Below are 27,736 nucleotides of genomic sequence, written 5' to 3' on the forward strand. Positions count from 1 at the left end.
ATTTCAGATATCATATAAAAGTCCCAAAGAGAGAGAGAGACGGCACAGAAAAAAATAGTCTGAATTTCTTATTCATCTTTTCTGTTGTCTTTGCAAAAGTATTTATTCCACCCATGATAGGATCTATAATACTGAATATTTTTTGTGCTGAACATCAGATCAACCTGATAAAGGTTGATGACAACAAGAAGCTGGGTGAATGGGTAGGTCTCTGCAAGATCGACAGAGCAGGAAAACCTCGCAAAGTTGTGGGCTGCAGTTGTGTGGTTGTGAAAGACTATGGCAAAGAATTGTTACAATACAGTACCATTTTTGCTCCCATCAAAATTAAACATCTAGGGAATTTGCATGTTTTCCTTTCCTACCAGAACATAAATTATAAATGTTCAAATCTACCATATTGAAGTTAAATCCATTTCAGTTACAGGTTGTAACACAACAAAATGTTGGAGGAGTCAAAAATTGCAATGAATACTTATGAAGAGCACTGTATTTTATAGTGTTGCTTATTTTGCTAAGTATTTATCCTTCTGAGCACCTTCCTTCATTGGATATTTTTTTCTTGTAGTTGCATTTTTGAGAACATGTGAGAAACCATTCTTTTGTTGTCTGCTTAGCTTGACTTAATTATGAATTGTTAATAAAAACTGAAAACACAGAAGGACTCATAAGAACAGCACAGAGGAAACTGATAACTAGAGCAAAGTTACAACTGCAACTGTAAATGGGAAGGTTATTAATTTATCATGTTTTTCACTGACCTTCCTCTTGAACTGCGGGAAGCATGCACACTTCATGTCTCCCCACTTCACCAGTTGGAGTTTGAGGGAAACTGGTCAAGCTTAGCTACTTTGGCACATACCTTTAATGACTTTTTAAAGAGCTTAGTCCTGATCTCTCTAAGTTTAGTTCATCACTAGGCCCTACACTGTAGCTGAAGCCTCCCTATCTAATTTCACCTTTATCTTATGCTCCAAAAATGAAGAGCATCAGCAGAGCTTAGTAAAATTTATACTTCATGATGAGACTTATTTAAAACAAAGGAATATTCTTCTTTTCTCAGTGATAAAAAGTAGTCAAATTATTACATCCAAACATGAGTTGATAATCGTTGAAAGGCAGTGGCAAATTCCCTCAGAACAAATCTTGCCATGAAAGTTCTGTGATAGGTAAGGGTCCCAATAAATCAGAAATGACTGGAACGTGGGCATACACACACACACACCAGAAAGACTTGTTAAGTACACCTATCTTGGGTAAAAGATGCCCTGTATTGAAAAAGTACTCATCAAAATCTATGAGATGTCAAACCATACTGGCTATCTCTTAGCTTCTTGGCTTTTTAAATATTGACACACTGGGACAGAACAGGGATGCCAAAGTACTTGCCCTGAGGTGAAACAAAAGCCAGCTTTTCATGCAGATCACTTTATGATTAAGATCATTGAACAGGTAAAAGCTTATTTGGCTTTGCAAACAATGATCTAATATCCATATGAGTAAGAGTTAATATTTACCCCATAATCTTGTACTTTTTAGTCATTAGCTCCCCAGGTTGCAATTTATACATAATAACAAGAGATTATCTTTGCCATGTTGTGCTGCTTTACTTCCCACATCATTCTCTGCCTCTATCCAAGACTTGGACTGTTTCTGTCTATTAGCCTTCCTCATTCTGAGGAAACATCTGGAGGCTGCATCAGGGAGTTATGGTTCAACAATGGCTGAAGGGACTGAGATAGAGGAAGACTGCTTTGTATTATCAGCATCACCTTGGATTACTCACTGAATACAGCCTCAGAAGATGGAGACTATATAAAAGGGATGGGAATTGTGTGGGCGTACAGGTGTTGAACTGTGCAACTACCCAACATATCCAACAGTAAGGAATGCTGGGAGATGGCAATCTAACATCCAGAGGGCTGCATAAATCCTACTCCTGCTATATATAGATAATGTGAGCAGCCTCCTATCTACAAATTGCTCAAATCATCCTGTGTACAAATTAGAAAGTCCATTAAAATTGCTGGTGAGGAACATTTGCCCTTCAAATGGTTTTGCCTTCATTTCCCAGAAGTCCTAAATGTGGGAGTTGAAGTACAGTAGAAGAATGGAAAGATAAAGGATTCACATCCTTGATATAAACCAGAGATGTGCATGCTCCTGAGTTCCAAGGACAGCCCCATCTTATGTTGTAAACCGCTATGATCTATATAGGAATAGCGGTATATAAATAAATTTTCATTCATTCATTCATCACATTTGAGCCCTCTCCAGAGCACCACAGCACACTACTGTCATTTCCACTTCAGGAACTATAAGTGACATTGTGTTAATTCTGATCACCTTGGGGGTGTGTGTCTTTTTTGTGGGGGCAAGATAGCCCTCAAAACATCATTTCAAGGCCCTTTGAAGTGTTTAGGCATGCTGGGGAATTTTGTGGGAAGGGGTGCTGGTGCAGGTCAAGGGCCACATAATCCCCCTCCCCATATAATCCATGGTCTTGTGATCCATGGATGACATATACAGTGGACCCTTGCCTTATGCAGGGATCCGTTCCGCCCCCCCCCCCCCCTGTAAGGCAAATTCCGCCTATGCTGGATGGGACGTGACGTCCCGTGTGCTCCCCATAACTCAAAGCCGTGTATAGTGCGCCCGCGTAATACATGGGCACACTGTCATCCTAGATAACCTGTAATACATATCAGGAATTCTATCTGCCCGCTGCTCAGAAGTCACACTGTTAAAGAGTTAGTGTTTGCTGGCAGTGGGTTTGTTTAAAATAGAAGCAAAGACTTTTTATAAAATATGTGATGCTCTGTTACAGATACTTTCTTTATTAGCCTTTGTAAAAGTTATAGTACATTCTTTACATATAGACAGCTCCAGGTTTAACCCTGGGAATCCTAGTGTGAAACCTTGAAGAGTCAACACCGGCATAAAAAGTACTCAGCTTGATTTACCAATCTGATCTGGTAAAAGGTGGCTTTTTTATGTTCTACATTATGTTCTAGGCAATTTGTGGCCCTCCAAATGCAGTTGAACTGGAACATCTCATGCCTCGCCATTGGCTGTGCTGGCTAGGTTGAATAGGAATTGCAGCCTAACAACATCTGGGGCAGTACAAACTGTCCACTATAAGTTAGACAAGTGTTTGCCACTGTTTGTGCATATGCCAGAAAGCCAAAGCTTTCCTTGATGTATATGCACTGTGTCTCATGGTTGCTGCAGACAGAGAAGTGTTACATTTCTGTAGTCCAATTCACATATGAAGGAAATATGGATCAACTATGTTTGTCATTTTGCTTACAGTGCCAAAAGGCAAAGGTAAACTTTAGCATTAATATTAATTTATATTACGCTTTTCACCCAGTATGGGACTCCATATGCAAAATGGAGACAGGGTTTTTTGGTTCATGTGAAACAATAATAATTATTTCCATGTTACTTTCCTCTTCAAAATCTAGACCCTGTCTCATCTCTCCAATCTCTCTGTTCCAACAATTGGACTCAACAGCAAGCCATCCATAATACTAAGATGAGAAGCATTTTCTAAATATATATGAATTAGAGGCTGCTACAGGAAAGACCTTTGTTTTATTGCTGCTAGCTATATATAGCTGGCTAGCAGGAAGTTCATATATCAAACTTTCTGCAATGTGGGTAAAATTGTGTTCATTGCAGCTACACATATTGTAGCAGTCACAATATTGTAGCTGGTTTGTTATCATTACCACCATCAATTTGATTTGTATCCTTTCTTCAAAGTAATCCAGGATAATTAATAGCCTACATAAAAGCACAGCTTTAAATAAAAAAATACAAACCATAAATTGCAAATATCTAATAAAATACAATTAAACTACAATCCAGATAAACAGCAAAAGCAAATAAATAAATATAATGATTTAAGCTCTGACAATCAGTACAGAAATATATTTTTAACTGGTCCCTGAATGACACAAGCATGAAAGACAACCAGATCTCTGCCAGAATGGAGTTACAGTGTTTATGTTAAACATAAAATAATTTGATGTTTTTCATTTAGGGAAAGCATTCTGACTAAAAAGTCAAATGTGGCGAAACATAGATCGTCACCCTGCTGGTACTCTCATGTTAAACTCATGATGACTGGTGTAATTCTGTTAAAGGTACCATTTTAGGTGTCTGTGTATTAATTGCTCCTTGGTCTTTCTCTCCCTTTTCATTGCCTAGCTGATTGTAATGCCATTTTTAAAGGTCTACAGCCCATCTTCCAAAAACAGGGAATGACAGAGACTATTCATAACTGGGAAGATCATGGTTACCTAGCAACATATGTCAATAAAAATGGCAGGTAAGTTGGATTTGTATCTGTGATTTGTGAAAAGTGTTATGCTTGATATTCCTCATCCATGTAAAAGGAACTGTTAAGACTATATGTTCGGCTTCTCAGGAGATAAAAAGACATTCATTCCACTCCCTCAAGAAGTTAATTTGAAATTCCCACAGTAGTGAAAACATGAAAAATGTTTTTCCCACGACAAAATGAATTCACAGTTGCATGAACTTTATCATATCCAATAAGTAGCTTTTTCGCTGAAATACTGGGCAATCTTGCTGACTGAAAACTTCGGATATTTTTCTGTTCTAGAATGCTACAGTTATATTCTCAGTGAACAGTGAGATATTGACCCAAGCTATACTAGTATAGACCAGTTTAGCCATGTTACTCTAAAACCAATGCTGCTTTTGTTCATGATTGAGACAGTGGGAAAGCCTGTTAGAGCCAAATTTGCAGGATATGGTTAAGTAACCCCATGCTTAACATTTTTGTCAAGGTTTTGATACAGTTACAGATCATCTGTAGACACTTTCACTTGCATTTCTTCCTCCTGAACTATATTCTAATGTACTGTCAATGACATGTAAAAAATGTAATTCTATGCATGCCTGTACCATTCCAGTTGAAAGGTGGCTTACTGCAAGATAAAAGGTGAACTTGGTTGTCACCTCTCTATTTTATTTAGCAGTGGAAACTTAAATTCGAAAGAACTGTGCTTGGGTGGTGCAAGGTTTGATATGACCCATCCCCCCCCCCCCCAAATTTCTGATATTATATATAAAGTGCTTTTTCCCCCTATATACCGTTTGTGGGCATCGAAGATCAGCACCAGAGCACATAGGCAGGATGAATAACTGAGAACCTTACTTGATCCATTTCTTACAATATTCTTCACTCTTACTGTCTAGTTTTGCCAATTTGAGAATTTATCCTCATGGCTTGGTGTTGGTGGATGTACAGAGCTACAATGATTTGAATGGAGGAGAAGATGCAGACCAGGTAGGTGTATCTTTATACAAACATAGGAATTATTTTTCTTTAAAAAAAGAACTGATTGTCTTCTGTTTTAAGCATGTATGAAAAGTTGGTTTGAATTATCACAGTATAGTAAATTGGGCTTGATTTAGCCATAAAGGTAAATAAATAATGTTTCTCATGCATGAAAAAGTCTACATGAGCCTGAGATTCACAAATATCTCTCGTTTGAAAAAGGGGAAAAAGATGTACTATGTATTTCAAACTGGAAACAGTTCCCTGTGATATCCAAACTCATGCAGCTGTAATTTGTTAAGGAGAGGAAGCCAACAATAAATCAATATGCAAAGGAATCTTATAGCACCTTTGAGACTGATTATGCAAAATAAATTTCAGCATAAGCTTTTGTGGATTAGGTCTACTTTCTCAGATGCAAAAAGCTTAAACTACAGCTTCTTTTGTACAATTTGTCTCAAATGTGCTACAAGACCCCTTTGCATACCGATATTCCAGACTAACAGCTATGTTTCTGACTTCTAACAATAAACCAAGCTTGCAGACCTTGGCTTGTTTTGTAATTTGTTTGCAGTAGAAAAAAAAGTGGCATCACACTTTCCAAGGCTTGTAGTTGTCATGTTCTAGAATCTACTTGTTTGTTTTCATGCTTGTTACTTGCTATATTCACTATACAAAGGAAATGAAATAAAAATAAACTCATTGGATGAATAATGAATAATTTGTTCTGTGTAATAAGCAGAACTGGCAAGTTCTCTAGATTTGTTCACACATTCAGTGTATTTTGAAACGTAGCTTGTACTAACTAAAGTCAAAAAGAAATTTCACAGTTCATGTATCTCCTGAAGAAGTTTCTAAATAATGGAAGCTTTAGACATAATAAATTTGTTTACTTTAAGGTACACAAGCTTTTTGCTTTTTCTTCTTTTTTTCAAACTTTAGTTATAGCAAACATCTAAACCTTTTGAATGACATAATAAAAACAAGAAATAGGGTTATAAACTTTAACTACAATTCAGTAATATCAATGTTTGCTTGCTGTAGAGTTGGTTCTTTTCCCTGACACAGATGTACATGTAATAGGACACAATATTACTAATTAATCTTTGTTTTAAGTGTCCATAAATAACATAGGCTGTGGGAAAAAAACATTTTCAATATTGTAACTATTTTAAATATATTTTGGGTGCCAGATTTGAAAAACGTGATATAAATGTTCCTTTACAAATTTGATATTTTTATCAATTCAGTTGTTGCTTAGTTTTGATTAAGTGCAGACACTGATGTCCCAGTATGGTTTCTTTTAGTACTTTTGAACTGATTTTTGTGTTTCAAATCAACAAATTAAAGTGTTTTGAAAGTCTGTTAGAATACTTTAAGCCTTTTCTTACTTTTTGCAGGGTAATTCTTTACAAGATCATTTAATTCAGTCATATATTACAGTATAGAAATGTCAAAGCGAGTTGTGAAAAAAGTACACATGACAGAGCAAATCTGAGTTATTTTTTGAATTAGAACACCAAATTCCTATAAAACCAGGATACATTTTAAAGAAATTTTTATGACTCAGTTTTGCAGGCCTGTGTAATTTATTGGTTAAGTAATTGCTGTGGGCCATGTAGGTAAAAGAGACAGCTTAGTTGAATAAATAAAATAATTCAAATTGTTAACCACCAGTATTAAATTTTAGGTTCATCAGAACTACTAGGTACTCACATTTACCCAAATGCATTTTATCCCCCCCCCCCCCCTCGGTAGCTTCTAAACAAGGTAGAAGAAAGAATGAAAGAACTGTTTCACAGAAACATCAAACGGGTTAAAAGGTAAGAAAATTTTTATACATATGGCTAGAGCAAGCATGGTATAGTGGTTTAAATGTTGGATTAGAATTCTGGAAAGCAGGGTTTGAATCCTCACTCAGTCATGGAAACCCACTGGTTGACCTTGGACAAGTCACACTTTCTCAGCCTCACAAGAAAGCAATAGCAAACCTCTTCTGAACAAATTTTGCCTAGAAAACCCAGTGGTAGGGTCGCCTTAAGGTTGCCCTAAGTTGGAAACAACTTGAAGGCACAGAACAACAATAGTGGGAAAACAAGGGAGAATTTACAGGGGGGTAGGTAGGACAATGGTGTGATGAAGGCCAAATCCCAAATTCAGAGTTACCTTCCTGTGGTAAGGAGGCTAACTTATGTTGGAGGTAGAGGAGGGAAACAGGGAAAATTGGAGTTATGCAAGAGGCAGTCTTCTGCCATTGGACACACATTTTCTTTAAACATTTCCTGTCCCTGTATCCAGCATAGTTCATTTATGTCACACAGGACAGGAAACATACACTTTAAGTAAGCAATAAATCAGTCTCCAGTTTCGATGCAGTTTTCTGGTAGGTCAGACAAATGCTGCTGCTTTTGATCAAACTATCTGGCCTCTGCAGATTTTTACATCTGGACATTCTATAAATGTAATATAAACATAGTGGAATATATGTTTGTGTAAATACGATCTCCATTTTTGGTATATAACCCATCATGATTATACCGTATTGTTGGGGAGGTGGCACTGTGGCTAAGACACTGGATTATGCCAGAATTGCAAAATAGTTCATTGTTGTTGAGAACCTTATAGTGTTATTATCCATTCTTGTTACTCAGTTTCTTGGGTCCCTTTCACACCAGGTCTCTAGTGTACTAGTCACACTATGCAGTTATAATGCTATATTCTACTTTAATTTGGGATCCCAGGAGAAAAGCTGTGTATATAGCTTTGGCTTCCTGTGGAAAAATTCTTACAGATGTCTTTAATGCTGTGTCCCCCAAGCAGCTTAGACTCTTAGTTCTTTCCTTTCCAATTGACTTGGGACAGATTGTGAACATCTGGATATTGGGCGGAACTCTGAAATTAGATAACGATAAGAAAAGTCATGCTGGATTAGAACGAAGGGCAATCTAGTTGAGGATTTTGTTCCCATAGCAAAATAAAACAAAACAAAAATCCAAACAAACCCACAAGAAGAACATAAGTGCACTTTTGTAGCCTCCTGCTGAAGCAGCTGATGCTTAGACATATGGCCATCAGTAAGCCATAAATGTATCAGTATGTGTTTTTCTGTGTTAAGAATATGTGTAGTTGGGGTGTGTTGGCTTTGTCCAAGTTAAAATTTCTAGCAAGCTGAGAACCACAGGCTGATTTTTATAGGTGCGGTACAGAGTGCCAGGAAGAGGCCGCGCTGCAGCAACCAAATTGTGCAGTGCAGTTATGCAAAAAAAAGGACCGCTAAAAAGCGGCTCCTTTTTGCGATGCCGCAAAGAGATGGTGGTGGCGTGAGCATGTCGCTGCTGCGTGGCTCCATCTGGAGGCCGCACAGCAGTGACGTCATCGCTACATGCGCCATCTAGTCAGCGCCACACAGCAAGAACACCCTCGTCATGTGCGAGGAGTGTGGGCGGAGCGCCCCTCACACATGATGAGGGCGTCCTTCGGGACCTGTCTGTACCAGGCCATAGGCCCTATACAGACAGGCCAAAATAAAGCTGCTTCAGGTCACTTAGGACGGGAGCGTGGCTTTGGTGCGGCTTCTGGACTCTTAGGACGCATGTATCATTTAAATAGCATACCTCCAAAGTGACTCAAAGCACCTTTATTTTGGCCTGTCTGTATCAGGCCATAGTCAACTAATTTGAGCCTTGGTTTTGATTTGGTCAGGTACTGCCCTCTAGTGTTTTACAAGTAGCATGTTTTAGAACTGTTGTAAGTCACAACTGAGTTTTTAGGAAGCCAGGATCAGGTGCTCATTGTTGTGTGCCTTCAAGTCATTACCAATTTATGGGGACCCTAAGTCGGACTGGCAAAACAACCCCTGAGTGTTCTTTGCCTAAGAAAACCCTATGAAATTCATGGGGTTGCATAAGTTGACAGGTGACTTAAAGATGCACACACACACAAGGGGGTTGTCATTGCCTTCATTTGAAGCTGAGAGTGTAGGACAGGATGTAAAGGCACAGATATCCACCATTCTTTAGTAATGATTTGACAGTTCATATCCAGGCTATAAAACAACGACTTCCATGTTCACATACCAAACTGGGAAATGTGTTTATGAAATCAATTTGGGCAGAGCTTTCAGGCTGATAATTCTAAAATATACAGTTTGCTTGCATTTATGCTGTATCAGAGAATGCTAGAAATAATCTTAGTCAAAAAACCCTTTGTGTGTTTCTTATCTCATATTCCTTTGTGCTAAAAACACTTTTAGTCACCAACTGAATTTCACAGTGGTGTAAATGTACAGACATCCGTTATCTGACATTAAAATGTGTAAAATACAGATTGCTTATTTGGAACTTCAGGAAAATATATACAAGTTCCTCTAGGAAGTTATCAGTTTAAGGAAGTACTGTTCATTTTTCTAATTTGAACAAATTTAAATCAGTGTTGTTGTTTTTGTATCTGTGTCTTTTCTTTGTCTATTTGTTCTCAGGTTGCCAGCCATTGTGAGAGGTGATACTATTGACAGATATTGGCCCACAGCAGATGGACGATTGGTGGAATATGATATAGATGAAATTGTTTATGATGAAGAATCAGCTTATCAAAATATTAAAATTTTACATTCGAAACAATTTGGAAATATTCTTATCCTCAGTGGGGATGTTAGTAAGTACTGTAGTCTTTACAATATATTGTCAGTTGCAACAGAGTCAGTTCACATGTTGTGACACTCCTAAGCCAAATCTAAAATATGAATTGTGATTTGCTAAATGCTTGAAACTTGTCCCTCTCCTTTGTGGAGGGCAGTCTTGGGTAGGTGACAAAGCCAAGCTATTTCTTAAGTTCCTAGACAGCAGTATTTGGATAAAAAAAGCATGCAGACCTGCCAGAGAACTTTTGAGTTTCTTCTTGTTCCTTAATTCCTTTGTAAACTGTGACCTACGGTATACAAAAAGCAGTTTGATTGAGATTCTAAATAGGTCTCCCTATTAGTCCATCCATTATTGTAAAGCAGGTTCTTTTTGAGGCAGGGTAACAATACTGGAGTTATAGTGCTAATGATAGTCATTTCTTGTGTTTTTACTGCATTTTTTTAAAATTCAACCTTGTTAGGCAAAAGTAGCAGATAAGATTCAGTTGATTATTGAATTCAAGCTTTCATTGTATTAGAAACAGATATCCTAGACATATCATTCAAATATTAGGTGTATTAAAATATATGAATAAAGATTATGGATATGAAGAGACAATTTAGACATTTCTAATAGGAATGCTCGTGTCTTGTGGGTCATGTATGACTCGAAGGCCCATGATTATGGGCTTCCTACTGTCTTCTTGTGTCCCTAAATTTGTCATTGATCCTTTACTGCAGTGACAAGGTAAGCAGAATAAACTGTGAATCATTCCCAAAAGTCTTGAAATTGTTTAGTGTGTAAAATAACAGATTTCAAAGCCACTTTGACTATTTCAAACTGTTTGGAATAAATTAAAAAGCAGTTTCTGTTTAAAAATTGTATACTCAGCTGTGGGTGAGAGGCAGGAGGGCTCATTTCCTTAAAATTAAACACTACTGTATATACTCGTGTATAAATTGACCTCATGTATAAGCTGAGGGCAGTTTTGGGGGCCAAAATCATGGATTTTGATAAGACCCGTGGATAAGTCACTCCCTTGAAGTGTGGTGGAGTCTCCTTCCTTAGAGGTCTTCTAACAGAGGCTGGATGGCCAACTGTCTGGGATGCTTTGATTGTGATTTCCTGCATGGCAGGGGGGTTGGACTGGATGGCCCTTGCGGTCTCTTCCAACTCTACGATTCTATGATAAGTCGAGGGTCAAACACTGGGGCATGTTACAAAAGATCTAAACGGGGAAACAAAGCACCACTTTCCTCCCTGCATCTCCCTCTCTGGACCTCCACCAAGGGTCACAGTCTCGGCATGGAAAATGAAACAAACCTGGTCTCTCTCTCTCCCCCCCCCCCCCACTTTACCACCAACATTTCCAAGGCTCATCGCTTGCAAAATGGGGTAGAACTCCCCCCCCCCCCTTCTCTTTACCAAAAGCATCTCCAAGACTCATGGCTTGAAAAATGGGTTACAAACCTCTCCCTTTCTATCTTCCCTTCACCCCCAGGATTTCCAGGCTCATGGCTTGCAAAATGGGGTACAGACCTCTCTCTTTCTCTCTTCTTTTCACCCCCAGGATTTCCAAGGCTCATGGTTTGCAAAAGGGGGGACAGACCTCTCTATTTCTCTCTTTCCTTCACCCCCAGGATTTCCAAGGTTCATGGCTTGCAAAGTGGGGTACAAACGTCTCTCTCTCTCTCTTTCTTCCCTTCACCCCAGGATTTCCAGGCTCATGGCTTGCAAAACAGGGTACAACCCCCCCTCTATTTTCCCTTCACCCCCAGGATTTCCAAGGTTCATGGGTTGCAAAGCAGGGGACAGACCCCTCTCTCTCTTCCCTTCACCCCCAGGAGTTCCAAGGCTCATGGCTTGCAAAAGGGGGTATAAGCCTGGGCATACTCTTTCTCTCTGGCCCTTGCCTAAGCAGCTGTTTGTTCGCTCTGGCTATGAGGGAAGGCTGAAGAATAACACGAGAGAGAGAGAGAGCTGTTTAAAGATCCCTGGCTACAGAGGAAGGCGGGCACTTCTTTTAGGACCTTTATAAGCAGTATTAACCTATTGCCCCATATATAAGTCTACCCATGATTTTGGAGTCCATTTTGGGGCATAAATTTCTCAATGTATAGTCGAGTATATACAGTAAATATTGTCTGACGTTTGAGACAAAGACAATACTGAGAATTTTGGTTGACTAGATGAGCAAACTTAGTGATGCATGCTGTTTGTTTGCTTCCACTTGGTTTTTATTGCTTGTTGGAGTAGTTAAGCAAAGCATGATTTGTTTAGCATTACATCTGAACCGTTTTCATCATCTTGTTTATCCTAACAAGTCAGAATTATAAACCAGGATTTGTTCTTGACTTTTCATTCAGGCTTGTTAATGGAAATCTACTTGTCAATGTCATTCTTTCATTTGTTTAGCCATCCTGCCAAATGGAAGCAAAAGAGCAGTATGTATTAACACAATTGCCTGTTCTCAGTAAGCCAGAATTCACAACAATTCAGTTTTTTATTATTTTATTATTCAATTTATATACCATCTTTCTCCCAAGAATCTGACTCAAAATAACTTTCAGACTATTGTCCAATATTCCTTTTCTGTCCTTGTTTATGCTATCTCTATTCGACCTGTGCAGGAAGCCCGCAGTCTTGGTTTCATTTTTTATTCTTCCCTGTTGTGTATCCCCCAGATTCAGGCCATAACCAAGGCATGCAGATTCTTTCTCTATAATATTGCTAAAATCTGACCATTTCTTTCAACCTCGACTGCCAAGATTCTGGTTCATGCCCTAGTAGTCTCGTGACTTGGATTTTTGTAACCTCCTTTTGGCAGGGCTTCCTCTTTCTCACCTTCATCATTTAACTAGTCCAGCATTATCATGTCTTCTCACCACTTTGATCACATCTCTCCTTTATTGTCATCCCTCTATTGGCTCCCCCTCCCTTTCCGTATTTGTTACAAACTTCTGTTGTTGATGTGAAGTCAAAGGCTTTCATGGCCGGCATCCATAGTTTTTTTGTGGGTTGTTCAGGCTATGTGGCCATGTTCTAGAAGAGTTTATTCCTGACATTTTGCCAGCTTCTGTGGCTGGCATCTTCAGAGAATGAAGATGTTGTTGACTTCTGTTGTTGACTTTTAAAGCCCTGCATGGGCTGGCACCTCGTTATTTATCCGAGCTTCTTTCTCCTTACCTTCCCACTCATGCCTTCCATTCTAGTAGTCAAGATCTTCTGTCCCCGCCTAGGATTTTCACTGACCCGGCTCGATCCGTCCCTTTTCATTTGCTGCCCCTCACTCCTGCAACCTCCTTCCTGCACGCGCACAGGTCATCACTTCTTTAACCAGCTTTAAAACTGAGTTGAAGACTATTGTTCAGGGACGCGTTCCCAGGCATTGCATGATTGTTATCTGATGTTATTTTAATTTGTTTTCTGCCCTATTTTATTGAATGTTAACATGAACTAATATGTATTATTTTATTATTTTTGTAGAATGTACGCCATAGGTACATTTATTTTATCTATTTTAATTGTATGTACAGCACTGTGTAAATTTACAGCGCTATATAAATAAAGCTTAATAATAATGCAGCTGTAGAACAATTACAGTTACAGCTTACTATGATGTCTGAACCAGACCATTATGTATATGAAAAAACTGATGTATTATGTTCATATATGTTTGGGAGGAATAATTTATACTTTTTGAATTACTTGAGACAACAATACATTTCAATTTTGTTCATTTGTAATAATATTTGCAGTGGTTTTTTTCTATGTAAGTCTATATTGCACTTGAAATGATAGTAGCAATCATCAACAACATAAGAACAATCCTAACTTGCCAGCCGGGGTTAAGAGGGGTGAGAAGCCCTTCCACTAGCAAAGAGCCTGTGGAATGTTGTCTATCCTGGAGTCCCTGGTTATCCCCATGGAGAACACTAGACATGTAAACTGGCTTCCAGATTCAGTCAGACAGGAATATCTGCTTTGAACACACACATGGAAATTTTTTTAGAATTGCTCAAAGTCACTATGGATTTCTAAAACATTAATGTAAAAGGCATCAACTAAGTCACTTGTCATTGATTATGTTTGGATGTGTACCTATATATATTTATTACTTTTGCTTTTTAAGATCTGGCAGAGAGTGACCTGGCATATACTCAAGCGATAATGGGCAGTGGGAAGGAAGACTACACTGACAAAGAAGTGCTCATTCTTGGAGGTGGTGATGGAGGAATATTGTATGAAATAGTAAAATTGAAACCAAAGATGGTCACTATGGTTGAGATATCCTTTTAATAGATGGATAATAGTCCATTTAAAAAAAACTAGCTTGTCCACTGTATTTTGAAAGCTTGGCAAAGGTGATTTATTCATGGTGATTTGTGCTGACATCTCAGAATTAACTCAAATTTTGTTGTGTACTGTACACTTTAAATTTGATGAGATAGTATTCAGTACAGTGTTGTTGTTGTTGTTGTTGTTGTTGTTGTTGTTATGGCCTAAATCAAATTGCTAATCCCAAGTAGACTAAGGGATGGAACAGTTGGGCAGGAAGGGAGCGGTCAGAGGCTGAACCACGGTGACCACACGCTGCAGTCTTGATGTTGGCTCCTGCCGCGGTCCCAAATAGAACGCAGCAAGGAGCAAAAAATATCTGCTCCTTTTGGGGCTCGGTTTGGGCTGTCTTAGACAGCTCAGGTTGGCTTCCGCGTGAGTTGCGGGTGTGCATCTCTAAACTCCACGCCCCCAAGCCACAGGAAAGCTAGCTTTTTACACCCATCTGTTTTGGGTCTAAAAGCAATTGAATTTGTCAGTCTGTTCTAGTTGGGACTAGTTATTGGATTTAGTCCTATGTCTTTCCTGTCTTGCTTCAGCAAGATATTTATGATTTGGCAACAACTGCTCCTATAATTTTTTAAAAATTTGAAAAGCTCTGGCTTGTGCTAAGTGAACTTTAAAAAAATCATTAGGACTATGTGCCTGTGCTTGTGGAGAAATGTAGCTGTCTATAAGGTAGAAAAACTTTAAAGTTCTATTATCACTCCAAACTTGATTTTTAGAATACCACATATGGTTTCCAGTAAAATTTATCCCCATTTCTTATCTTGTTCATCAGGGATTGCATAAAACAATTGTTTGCTTTTTATAACATCCAGCCCTTACTATTCAGAAGGAAAATGTATTTAATAACCACAACAAAATGAGTTATTTCATTCTTAGCTATTATCAAAAACATTGACCAAATGGTGATCGACGGGTGTCGAAAATACATGCGGAAAACATGTGGAGATGTCTTGGACAATCTGAAAGGAGAATGCTATCAGGTAATTTGTTTTTGTTTTGCTTAAAATAGGGAATATTATTATTTGCAAAATGTGTAAAATGTTTGGGAGATGTGTTTTTGAAGAGAATTCATTCTATTTGTGCTATGGTCTGTTGAATTTTAATACCATCAGAGTTCAATGTCTTGCAGTCTTGTGAGAAATTGGCAGTCTGTCTGTAGATGGATCAATGCCGTTTATAAAGCAGATTGCTGTATTTCCTCTAAAGAGTTGTTGTGAAAGTAAAATGAGCTCTTGATGATGGATCTGTATGGGTAGCATTCTGTTAGTGATACAGATATGCATGACACATTACACAAATGGGGCAAATTATTTCCCATAATACACTATACACATTCTGCCAACAGTGGTGGAAGCGGAGTTGCATGTTCTACAACAGTTCCCAGTTATTAACATTTGTTGCACAATGTTACTATTCTGCATGGATTTGCATAATGCTGGTGCAGCATATTTCATATACGGATATTTATGCTATACCAGTGGTTCCCAACCTGTGGGTCGGGACTCCTTTGGGGGTCGAACCACCCTTTCACAGGGGTCGCCTAAGACCATCGGAAAACACATATTTGCATGTAGCAATGAAAATAATTTTATGGTTGGGGGTCACCACAACATGGGGAACTGTATTAAAGGGTCACAGCATTAGGAAGGTTGAGAACTACAGTGCTACCTCGGGTTACGAAATTAATTCGTTCCGCGGCGCCGTTCGTAACCCAATACATTTTGCAACCCGAAAAGGCTTTCCGTTAGCGCTGGAAAGCCGCTAGCCGCGCTTCGCATTTAAATTTCGCGCCGAAATGAATTTCGTAACCCGAAAAATCTTTCGTTACCCGGAACAGTTTTTTCCAATCTAACTTTTTCGTACCCCGGAAATTTCGTAACGCGATCAATTCGTATCCCGGGGTACCACTGTACTGTGCTATACTGAGGGAATGTTAGGTTGAGGCCAGTGTGTGTTTGGAGATTTGGGATCACCCTGCCTCTTGGTTAGTACTGAAGGTCATACATAAATGCAATCTTTAGAGTCTATAATGTTGTTGTATGCAGATTGGGCATTCATTATTTTGCTTCTAGACATAGATAGAACCAATCAACACAATGTAGCGGCCTTTAGGAACTGTCAAGCATTTTCACATATTCAGATTAAGCATTTGCACAGGATAAGTACATCTAAAATATATCTCCGTATCTGTTTTTCTAGGTTCTAATAGAAGATTGTATTCCAGTACTGAAGAGGTATGCCAAAGAAGAAAGGATGTTTGATTATGTAATTAATGACTTGACAGCTGTTCCAATCTCCACATCTCCAGAAGAAGGTTAATATTTTTCACCTCTATGAACTATCTTGATGCAAATGTGGTTTTAATCAAAACTCATTCAAGTGCAAACACGGTTTTTAACGAGGTACTTATATCTAGGGGCAATAAAGAGAATAAAAAGGTATGTATAAACTCAGTGTTTCGGTGGTATATATGTAGTAGTCATAGGGAGGGGAAGCAGGACAACATCAAACCTGATGTGGTTGGTATACATACAGGAATGGATCGTGCAGTCATCCCTCCACATTTGCAGGGGTTAAAGGCACAATCATCACTCCATTCCCCACCTGGCCACCAGCATGCTTGAACCAGATTTTAAACCCTTTTTCAAATCTCCTCACCCCACTCTTAACTTGTCTCAATCCAACTCCTCTCAATCTCCTCTCTTTCCAAAAGAGCCAACCAGATTTTAAACCCTTTTCCAGCCCATCAGTCTTCTCACCCCACTCCTGTTCTTCCCTGATGTTCTTTCCCATCCTTCTAAAAGAGCTAGCTAGGTTTTAAACCCCTTTCTAGCCCATCAGTCAGCCCTTTCTAGCCCATCCTGACTAGCTGTTTTGGAAGGAGAGGAGACTGAGGAGTTAGGGTGGTGTAATGGTTTGAGAGTTGGACCAGGGCTCAATTTCTAGCTCAGCCATAAAACCCACTGGGTGACCTTGGATAAGTCACAAGCTCTCGGCCCCAGGGAAAGGCAATGGCAAACCTTCTCTGAACAAATCTTGCCAAGAAAACCCCATGATAGAGTCGCCATAAGTTGGAAATTACTTGAAAGCACACAACAAGAAGACTGGGATGAACAGGGGTGGGGTGAGGAGACTGATGGACTGAAAAGTGATTTAAACTCTAGCTGAGACTCTTCTGGAAGAGTAGGAGGAGCAGGGGGAGAGGTCAAACTAGTTAAGCAGCAGCTACAAATAGTCAAATATTTTGTGAATAGTCAAAACCATGAATGAAACCCATGAATGTACAGAGCCGACTGTTTTTGTAAGGTCTAATTCCAATTTGTTTCCTAATTATTCACACAGTATCTGATATACCCGAACAAAATAAATACACCAATATTGCAAAGCCTGTTCTTTTCACTGACAACATTTATGAGTACTGTAGAAAATAGTGATTTTCTAATTAAACTCTTACTGCTTCCTCCAGATTCCACATGGGAGTTTCTAAGGATGATTCTGGACCTTTCCATGAAAGTCTTGAAACCTGATGGAAAATATTTCACACAGGTATGGCTGGTGATTCCAGCTAGTAATTCTTGAAAAGGCCTATTCAGATGTTCCTTTGTCTCCAGGGAAAGACTTTGTCAAGAGGTTTTTGAAAACCCATGCTAAGTGGGAAAGGTTCAGCGTATATAAGGGTAATGTATTGTCAATATTCTCAATGTTAATATGAACACTTCCCCTTTTTAAACAATGATTGAAGAAAATGATTGAAGATAAAGGACCTTGTCCTATATTGAAACAGATAATACTAGTCTAGTAACAGTAGGAATTGGAAAAAGTAGACATTCATATTGCCTTCTTTAAAGGGAGGCCAGATAATGTATGTCTCCAGTATGGTTGTGTTTGTTTATTATTTATTAAAATATTTGTCTCTTGCTCTTTATGTAAAGATCTCAAGAATGGCTTACAATAAAATCAATTTTAAAAAAAGAAATAATTACAAAGGTTTAAAAAGATGAAAAATATATTAAATAGTTTCTTGGTTTCAAACAGACAATTAAAAACTGGTTAAATCTGACATCAATAACAAGAAAGATTTTAGAGCAGCTCATTAAACAGTCTGTGAATCTAGAAAGCAATGCCATAATCACAAAAAGTCAACACAGGTTTCAGAGAAGCAAGCCATGCCAGACAAATCTGATCTCTTTTTGATAAAATTACCAGCTTGGTAGATGAAGGGAATGCTGTGGATATAGCATATCTTGATTTCAGTAAGGCCTTTGACAAGCTTCCCCATAACATTCTTGCCAACAAGCTTGTAAAATGTGGGCTAGACAAGGCAACTGTTACATGGATTTGTAATTGGTTGTCCAACCAAACACAAAGGGTGCTCAACAATGGTTCAGTTTCATCCTGGACAGAAGTGACCAGTGGGATGCCACAGGGTTCTGTCGTAGGCCCAGTGCTATTCAGCATCTTTATCAATGACTTGGATGACAGAATTAGGGGCATACTTATCAAATTTGCAGATGACATCAAATTAGGAGGATCAGCTAACACCACAGAGGGCAGGATCAAAATTCAAAATGACCTGAATAAACTGGAAAGCTGGGCCAAAGCAAACAAAATGATATGCAACACAGAAAAATGTAAGGTACTGACTGCACTTAGGGCAGAAAAATGAAATGCATAGATCATAGAATCATAGAGTTGGAAGAGACCACAAAGGCCATCCAGTTCAACCCCCTGCCATGCAGGAAATCCAAATCGAAGCATCCCCGACAGATGGTCATCCAGCCTCTGCTTAAAGATCTCCAAGGAAGGAGATTTGACTACACTCCAAGGGAGTTTGTTCCACTGTCGAACAGCCCTTACTGTTATGAAGTTCCTCCTAATGTTGAGGTGGAATCTCTTTTCCTGTAGCTTGCATCTATTGTTCTGGGTCCTGTTCTCCGGAGCAGCAGAAAACAAGCTTGCTCCCTGCTCAATATGACATCTCTTCAAATATTTAAACAGGGCTATCATATCACCTCTTAAACAATCAATGTCTGCTAGATCTTAAAAGCCAAGATGTGCAAGGGTCAAGACTATGTGTAGAAGGATGGACAGATTCAAGTGTCATGTCCACTTTATCAGGCTTCAACAACTAGAACTCATCCCAAGAAAATTGATCAGATGGTGCACTGAATATGAAACTGGATTATTCTTATTTCATGACTCTGGAAGGTTTTTTCAGTTCCAAAATGCTATTTCATTACACAAGTGAATTCTTAACATGTGGAATAGCATGTGAAGGCTGGTAGACTGCACTATACTCTTAGACCACTAGATAGAGCTTGATCATTAAACATTTCAGCTCAGAGAGTAAAATCCAGAAGAATTAGTGAAACCCTTGTGAGATATATGCTTCTGGATCATATATGATAGTCTTTTCAGATCTTCTTGCAGAATGAGAACTTAACACATTTTGAATAGGATAATCTTGAAACCTTTGTGAGTTTGCTCATGTGTTTATTTGCAAAACATGAACAGTCCTGTTAATAGTTGCATTTCCCTTGTTATGGGTTTAAAGCAATCGAGCTCCCTAGAAATGAAGGTGGAAGTAGAAATCCTTCCCCAGTATTGTAAATCCCTGGGGATTGGGAGAACAAGGCACGGGAGGGATATGCTTAGTTTTAAGGAAGAATTGCTACTCCTAAAAGCTTCAAGGAGCAACAGTTCTCCTTTTCAGGCTGAAATGAAGCAAGGCTAAAGGGCTGTGATGTGTGCTCCCTTCTTTAATGTATTTTCCATTCTGGAATACAATGCATTTGATATTAGTTATCTGAACTGTGAAGTTTTTGTAAGCTGTTGTGAGTTTGTTTTATAAATAAATAAATAATGAGGTTGGGAATAAAATAATAATAATAAATTAGAGTAAAATAAATTGATGATTGGGCTGTTTACCTCCTCCCATAGTAGCATAATTTGAGACAACTATCCTTTGAAGGGATATCCTTTGAGAGATAGCTTCTCTGATCACTTAGCCCTGACATTCAGCAATCTAACATTATAGTGCATGTGTCGTTTACAATGGAATTGATTATTTATTTATGAGTACATTCAAACTCTAAGGTTGTCTGCAGAGACCTTTCTTTCTGTGCCATCACCTTCTAAGTCTTGTTTGGTGGGAACAAGGGGATAGGTCATCTCGGTGGCTGCTCCCACACTTAAGAACTCCCTCAAGAGGCCAGGATAACCCCATACTTACTCCCCTCCATCAAGTTAAAACATTTTTATAATCTCAGGTTTTTACAAACTGAGTGCTGGAACTTTCTCTGTCTGTTGGTTTCCAAGGCTTGGGCTTTTAATGCTGTTCAGTGTGGTTTGTATGTAGGATTTTTAAAATGAATTTTTGATAAATTTTGATACATTGTTTTTTATAAATTGTTTAAATGCTTTTTAAATCTTATATTTACACTTTTATTAATGTTTTTGTATACTTTTTAATTTGTATTATTTTCAACATGTTATCAGATGCTTTGATTCCCATTATTATGAGAAAGGCTTATAAAAATGATGATGATGATGATCATCATCATTATAAATATTCCTTTCTCATACCTCACAATATGTAGGGAATTTTAGATAGAAAATTGGAATCACAGGTGATCACTTTTCAGAAGCATGCTTCACAGAGTGTACTTCTGTTAATTAGGACTGAAAGAAGAGTTTATTAATTAGGATTGAAAGATGCACTTCTTCCTCAATTCTCATAAATCTTCTTCCTGTTACCACTTCAAAGTGGTCAGAGCTCTTGAGCTGGACTTGGTGGAGAGTAGCGTCAGAAAATTTTTGCCTCATGGTAGATATCTTTTATGTCTTATATCTTCCCCATGATACTCTTTTAAGTTATTAGATTGTACACTTTTCTCTCACCAATTAGTTTTTTCCTCCAGTTGATTTTCTCTTGTCTTCAGCATCTTCCTACCTTACAAACCAACAGACAGAGAAAGCCCCAGCACTCACCCATCTAAACTGTCTAAACATAATAGCCCCAGAAAGAATCAGGTATAAAGTAGTGTTTATAAAATAATTATAAATGTATAAATGCCCCAATATAAGACAAAATTTAGAACACCATAAATTAAAAAAAAACATACAGTTCACAATGTGATGAAGTAATTACTTGCATATGAACAATAATTCCACAATATTGCTAGTTAATCATACATCTAATCTTGCATGAAGTCCAGACAATAATATACACAGGGCTCATGTGGACAAAAATAAACAAGGATGATATAAAAACACTCAAAATGGAATAAGATGTCCATTCCTGGGATTTTAAGCAAGACATTTCGACCCAATTGATCTTTGTCAACCCATATCCATCAGGAGCCCTGGTGGCGCAGTGGTTAAATGCCTGTACTGCAGCCATTCACTCAAAACCACAAGGTTGCGAGTTCAAGACCAGCAAAAGGGCCCAAGCTCGACTCAGGCTTGCATCCTTCCAAGGTTGCTAAAATGAGTACCCAGACTTTTGGGGGCAAATTAGCTCACTTGCTAATTAGCTTACTTGCTGTATAGCGGTATATAAATAAAACAAATTATTATTATTATTATTATTATTATTGTTATATAATTTATTAGTCCTCTTTATCAGTCACAGAGACTAAGTCTAAAATGAGTAACAGTGAATATTTCTATGCTTCTAAGCCACTGAGAATGATTCAATATCAGGTAATTCAATTCACAGAGTAGAAATGAACCAGCTGATAAATAATATTTTCTTCCTGTACACACATGTGAATGGATTTGGAGTAGATATTTCAATACAAGACTGCCATATGAGATGCTTTATTAATTTGTTTCAAGCAAAGTATTCCAATATCTGAATTTGTATTGATTTTAAAAAAAGCATAGTGGAATATTTGTATCATCATAAAATGAGAGAACTGGTTTGAACAAAATGCAAATGTTGCATGCAGCCCCTCAATACTTTTCTTTGTTAATTCCTACAATATGCTTATAGTGATTACTTGTCATTTATGATGATGAGAGTTGGGATATCAAGAATGGCAATCTATAAAACTAGGCTGCAGATTATCCTCATTCTATAGATTTAGTCATACTTTTAAATTGCTTCAGTACTGGTAGGTTGCCCCATAAATTACCTTGCACTGTTTTCTATTTGCGTTTTCCAAATTACACATGCAGGTTGTTTATGTACTACCCCATTCATTTTGATGCTGACAAAATTATATGCTTTGTTAAAGGCAGCAGAACCAAGACTGGATAATAATAGATTACTAAACATGTTTCCTATGCTCAACTTCCTTACCTTTACAGAACTTTTCCCTTGCCATTTCACAGTGGTTATGATATGCTTAAAATTAATTTCATTCAAAATAGGTAACTCAGTTCCTCCAACAGCCATTATTTATTTTGGCTAAGATCCAATAGTATGCTTTAGCATACAGCACTATAGTAGAGTTGAGACTTTCTTCCCTTCTCACCCTCTTTTCCACTCCAGCCCTCTTTAGCGTAAAAAATTTGCTCCAGGGGATTTCTCAACCCTCCATGGAAGGTTTTTGGTTATACAGGCAGCTGTAGCACAAGGAGATGGGGGATTGTTCATTTTGATGAAAGCACCTGGAACCCATGGGAATATACCATGGCATCCTGGACACTATATTCTAACATACCAGAACATGAATTAATCTATTTTAAATCAAGTAACAAAACATTAATAATAAAACAATAAAATGAGAAAATATTTCTGCATTTGTTACTTGTCCTCTTTAACATCAATTCTCCTGTATTTTTCTGAATCCTATGTTCTCTGTATTACTATATTAAACTAAGCACTTGCCTAATATTTAGTAGTGCATTTGTAGTATTGTCTTGTATTAGCCTTCTTCCTTACATTTAATCTAATAAAACCTATTCTTGTATAAAATTGTTCCTCACCTCTCCCTTTGTGGTAGGTCTTTTCTTGCAGAAAAATATTAATATTATTATTAATACTAATTTTAACATAATAAATGTATCCATGGCATTATTTACCCACTCTCCTTAGAATGGTTATAATGTTCACACAATTGTGAAATATTTCATTTTCACATTAAAAGAAGTTGAATGGAAAGGACTTCTGAGTGATTATAATCGCACTTTATATTCCCATCATTTGGACTGTGCTTTAAAGTCGGAGTATAATTGCTGAGTTGTTACAACATACCTTTAACAAAATTTCCAAATGTTTCTTCAACATAGGTTATAAAAGGAACAGAAGTGATTATTGCCTGTATTAAATGTATTAATTGTATGAATGAATATCCTATTACTATGTTAGATTTATTAATGAACTTGCCCCATTGCATTCTGTTGAGCCACTTTTGATAGATTTGTAGATCACTCCCCTCACATCATATCTTACAGGGAAATTGTGTCAATCTGACTGAAGCTTTGACTCTCTATGAAGAACAACTTGGCAGACTATATTGTCCTGTGGAATTCTCAAAGGAAGTTGTATGTGTTCCTTCATACATGGAACTGTATCCTTGGGTAATAAAATAAATATACTCACATATTATATAAATCAGTCAAATGAATGGTGAATAATACAAAAGCGGGATTCAACTCCTTCTCTTGAGAAGGCCAATTGTATTCTAATAATGTAGGGCTGATTCTGCTAGAACATTTATTTTGCTGAACAGCCCTGAATTTTCTGGGGCTTCAGTAGAGTTTATCATCAGCTTAAAGACAGTTCCTGATACCATGGCTGAATCATAATGGAAGGGATTCATTAAACTAGAGAAGGAACTAGATTTAAAAAAAAGTTACAGATTTTTGTCAGAGTTGCCAAGACTAGAAATTATGGGCCATAGATTAAATCTGATGCCCCATGTTATACTGTAGCATATTTTCTATTGATTCACAGATTTATTTGTTTTACTCAAGGGTGGGCATAGTTTGGTCTGCAGGTGACATTTAGCTTCCAAAGCTGATTGTGTTAGTTCCAGATCCCCTGCAACTCCCATTTTAGAAATCTAAAATTGGCCAGTCACACCTTGCCTCCAAGGGGAATGTTTGTTCAATGCCCCCCTCTGGTTTAGAGAGTTCTGGATGCTCCCCACACTGCCTCGTCCACCAGCCATTAGGCACAGACACAAATTCATTGCTTTTATTACATTTCCTATTTTTACATTCCATGTGCAAAAATAACCTTCAGTGGCAATGCAGTGGCTGATTTGCAAAGACAGTTTTAAAAGAGAGAAAAGATTCTCAATTAAACATTAGGGAATAATTTCCTACCAACTTTCCATCAAGAAATAACATTTGAATTCAAAATACATTTGCAGCTTTTTAAAAATTAATGTGAGAATTTGAATAAAAAAGATTATGTATATTACTTGCAAAAGATGTCAAAATGCATTTGCTTTATTCTGTATTTTACTGAAATGTAGTTTTCCATCTGCTGTTAGGGAATTGTTTTTGTGAGAATGTGTAAAATATTTATTTGATTCCTTGACAGTTTTTAAAGATGGGTATTTTATACTATTTGGAAGAAGAGGAGTGAAGTTTGAAGCTCAAATTCTACATGCCTCCCTTACCACATGAAGTGTGTAGACTTGCCACATGCTTTGTCTTGGCATCTTGAATCTTTAAATTATATGCTGTAGATTATCCTGAAATGTAGTCATGCTATCGATTTGTGAATTCTTTAAATGTTTTTTATTATTTTAACTTAAAAGCAAATGGAAAATGTATATTTTGACGATCTAGGGTGTTATTTTTTTTGAAAGCCAGCTTAGATGAACTAGCAGCAAAAGCTATAGCTGCTGAATGCACTGAACCTTTTAGAATGTGATCATTTTTATTTTTATTTTTATTTTAGTTATTTGAATACCAGTTTAAAAAGACAACATTAGCTTTTCAGTGTGGTCCTCTAGTTTTCCCCACCCCCACGCTTGGACATTATTCAATTTAATAGTCACGGTGCTTTAATTAGACAAGTGGGTGTTTGTTTGTTTTTTGTTGTTGTTAAATGAACAATGTGCTTCCATTAGAGGATTTAAGGGCAGATTTATATTTATAACGATGCCCTCTGGCCCACTGAGATGTCATAAAGCTCTAAGAGATTATCTGTTTGTGTTCTTTTTTTATGGGGAATCTTGATTCTAAAACTCATGTGTTGACATCTGGTATTGTCGTGGATCTGATAGGTCAGGTAGGCAACACATATCCAGCACCCTGTTTTGCAAGACCCCATGCCTCTTGGTTGCTGCAGAATTCAGATGGCTACTGCCATCATCTAAACTAGCAAAATTACAGCATCTTACTCTCCTGCCCAGGCCCATTCACACTACACAGTTATAGCACTGTTATTCCACTTTAATTGCCATAGTTTTATCCTATGGATTATTGGGGTTTGAAGTTTGGTGAGGCACTAGAATGTTCTAGCTGAGAATTCTAAATGCTCCTCCATAAATTCCCAGGAATCAACAGGACAGAACCATGGCAGATAAAGTGGAATAACAACACTATAATTGTCTTGTATAAATGCTTTGCCCTGATGACTTGTAGGAAGATATTCTAGTGCTGAAAGTTATATCCACAGTCTGCATGTGCCCCAGGTATATTTTTGAGGGAGCCGAAACAAATTTTGTTTTGTTTTACTAAATTGTTCTTTGCAAGTACCTTAAAAATAGCCTTAAAAATGTATTAAGATGGTTAAAAATATCAACTAACTTAGTTCTTCATGAAATAAGGGCCTCTCTTTAGCTTAAAACAGCCCAGAAGGTCAAAAATATTTATATCATGGTTGCCATCCATATCCCCTTAGTTGTATGGAAGAGCATTTTTAGTTTTAAAAAAATCCAAGGTTGGGATGTTGAAGGGCATGATTGAATGTGCAACTCCCTGATGTGATGCAGGATAGCAGTGCACTCTTGTGTCAGCCTCTTATAGTTGTTTATCCTGTGATAAACCCACTAATAATATTAATAGCTGCTGCAGTTGCTCTTGAATTTTAGTGGCAATCGTGACGGTAGTTGCCAAAGGCAGTGGAGACAGGTCTCACAAGAGTGAAGGCCCAAGGAGGTTGTCTATACCTGTGATAGGTCAGTTATTGTTCTTGACAGTGGGCAGATTTGTTAAGAATTAACATTTGGGCAGGGGGATCACCTTGAAGTGAATTTGCCGCTTCTGAATTAATATGAATTGGGCCTAGTCCTTAGTTATAAACGAAAGGAACTAAATTGAGATTTAATTAATTGTCTGCATCAGTCCATTTTAATTTGCAAACCAGGGGTGAAGAACCCATAGTCCTCCAGATATTAGTCTATGATGTCTATCATCCTTGATCATCCTGGGTAGGTTGATAGGAGTTGGAGCACCACAAATTTATTGTGTAGACTTTTCAACACAAAAGTAGAAATGTTCCCACCTACCAATAGATTTGCAAACTACAGTATTGCTAGCTTTGTATAATGCCATTGACTTAAGCAGCCTTAAATAGTTAGTGAACCATCTTTCAAATCAGTTAGCCTCTATTATGTTTATTATAAATTATAGGGAACTATAGTATATTAAATAAATACTGTTAGAGCTATGCATCTTGAAACTGTAGCTTGCACTGCTTCCCCAAATCTTCAAGATTCTAAAAATGTATTAAAATTCTTTCTTTTGGTTACATACCCTTTTACCTTTAGTGCTAATTCACAGAGTGTGAAAGGTAATTGAAAAAGGAAAATTAGATAAGTGGTTTAGGTTACAGTGTGCAGGAAGTGTCTTCTTCCTCAGCCTCATCTACGTAAATGGGAAATGTCCTCTTCATTTTAGTGTGGTCTGTGCAGGGGAAGTTTCTAGTGGATTGTGCCCCTGAGAGTCTTGTGCATCTTGTATTTATATTTTGTGCATGTCTGTAAACAAAATGTTTACTACACTCAGTGGAGTCCAGCCTTATGGATGTGACTGATTCTAAAGCCCATATACTATATTTGCATAAGCATGTTGAAATATTAGAATTTATTGCCTTTGTAAACCTCCTCTAGCCCCAGTCTGCTTCTGCACATGGTGTGAAATTATATTTTTGTAAAATCTTTCTGTGTATTGATTGGTCATTCACTTATAACCTTGCTAGAAGCAAAATAGCTCAGAAATGCTTCCTTTCTTGTATATTTTGGAGAGACAGAGAATTGAAATGCACCATACTTTTCTTGCCAGTTTAAACCATTTAAGCATAATATTAACCTCTCCCCACCCCTATTTTCTTGTAGCACTAGCAAAAGAGTGACTTACACTGCCTTTCCCCCCAAATATAGACATAAATCCAACGAGAGGAATGATTTTTTTTATGCCCTGTAGTGTGTTATGCACCCCAAAAATTTGCTCAGGAACACTGAGAAGTCCCTTGGAGACAGGTTTTGGATGACACTGAGGGTTTAAAAGGAAGTGGGGGGAAGTAAGAGGCATTCAGATCTAGCACAAT

The 27,736-nt window shown here is 37.7% G+C and overlaps 1 protein-coding gene across 4 annotated transcripts in view; it reads left to right on the forward strand.

Annotated features, from left to right (window-relative positions):
- Positions 1 to 27,347, forward strand: part of LOC149319454 (spermine synthase-like) — a 35,660-nt gene extending 8,313 nt beyond the window's left edge. For 2 of the 4 annotated variants that reach the window (XM_089511744.1, XM_089511745.1), the window contains exons 2-11: positions 4,216 to 4,336; positions 5,233 to 5,323; positions 7,073 to 7,137; positions 9,792 to 9,967; positions 14,066 to 14,220; positions 15,171 to 15,260; positions 16,480 to 16,594; positions 17,747 to 17,826; positions 23,683 to 23,798; positions 24,788 to 27,347. In XM_089511744.1, the coding sequence (XP_089367870.1) occupies positions 4,216 to 4,336; positions 5,233 to 5,323; positions 7,073 to 7,137; positions 9,792 to 9,967; positions 14,066 to 14,220; positions 15,171 to 15,260; positions 16,480 to 16,594; positions 17,747 to 17,826; positions 23,683 to 23,798; positions 24,788 to 24,830 (1,052 nt within the window). In that variant the 3' untranslated portion in view covers positions 24,831 to 27,347. The remainder of the gene's footprint in view (positions 1 to 4,215; positions 4,337 to 5,232; positions 5,324 to 7,072; positions 7,138 to 9,791; positions 9,968 to 14,065; positions 14,221 to 15,170; positions 15,261 to 16,479; positions 16,595 to 17,746; positions 17,827 to 23,682; positions 23,799 to 24,787) is intronic. The other 2 variants (XM_089511746.1, XM_089511747.1) reach the window with 1 other exon arrangement.
- The last annotated feature ends 389 nt before the right edge of the window (positions 27,348 to 27,736 follow it).

Source organism: Sceloporus occidentalis, unplaced genomic scaffold (genome assembly GCF_023333645.1).
Source record: "Sceloporus occidentalis isolate IW3139 unplaced genomic scaffold, rSceOcc1.0.p SCAF_2, whole genome shotgun sequence".
Lineage (NCBI taxonomy): Eukaryota > Metazoa > Chordata > Lepidosauria > Squamata > Phrynosomatidae > Sceloporus > Sceloporus occidentalis.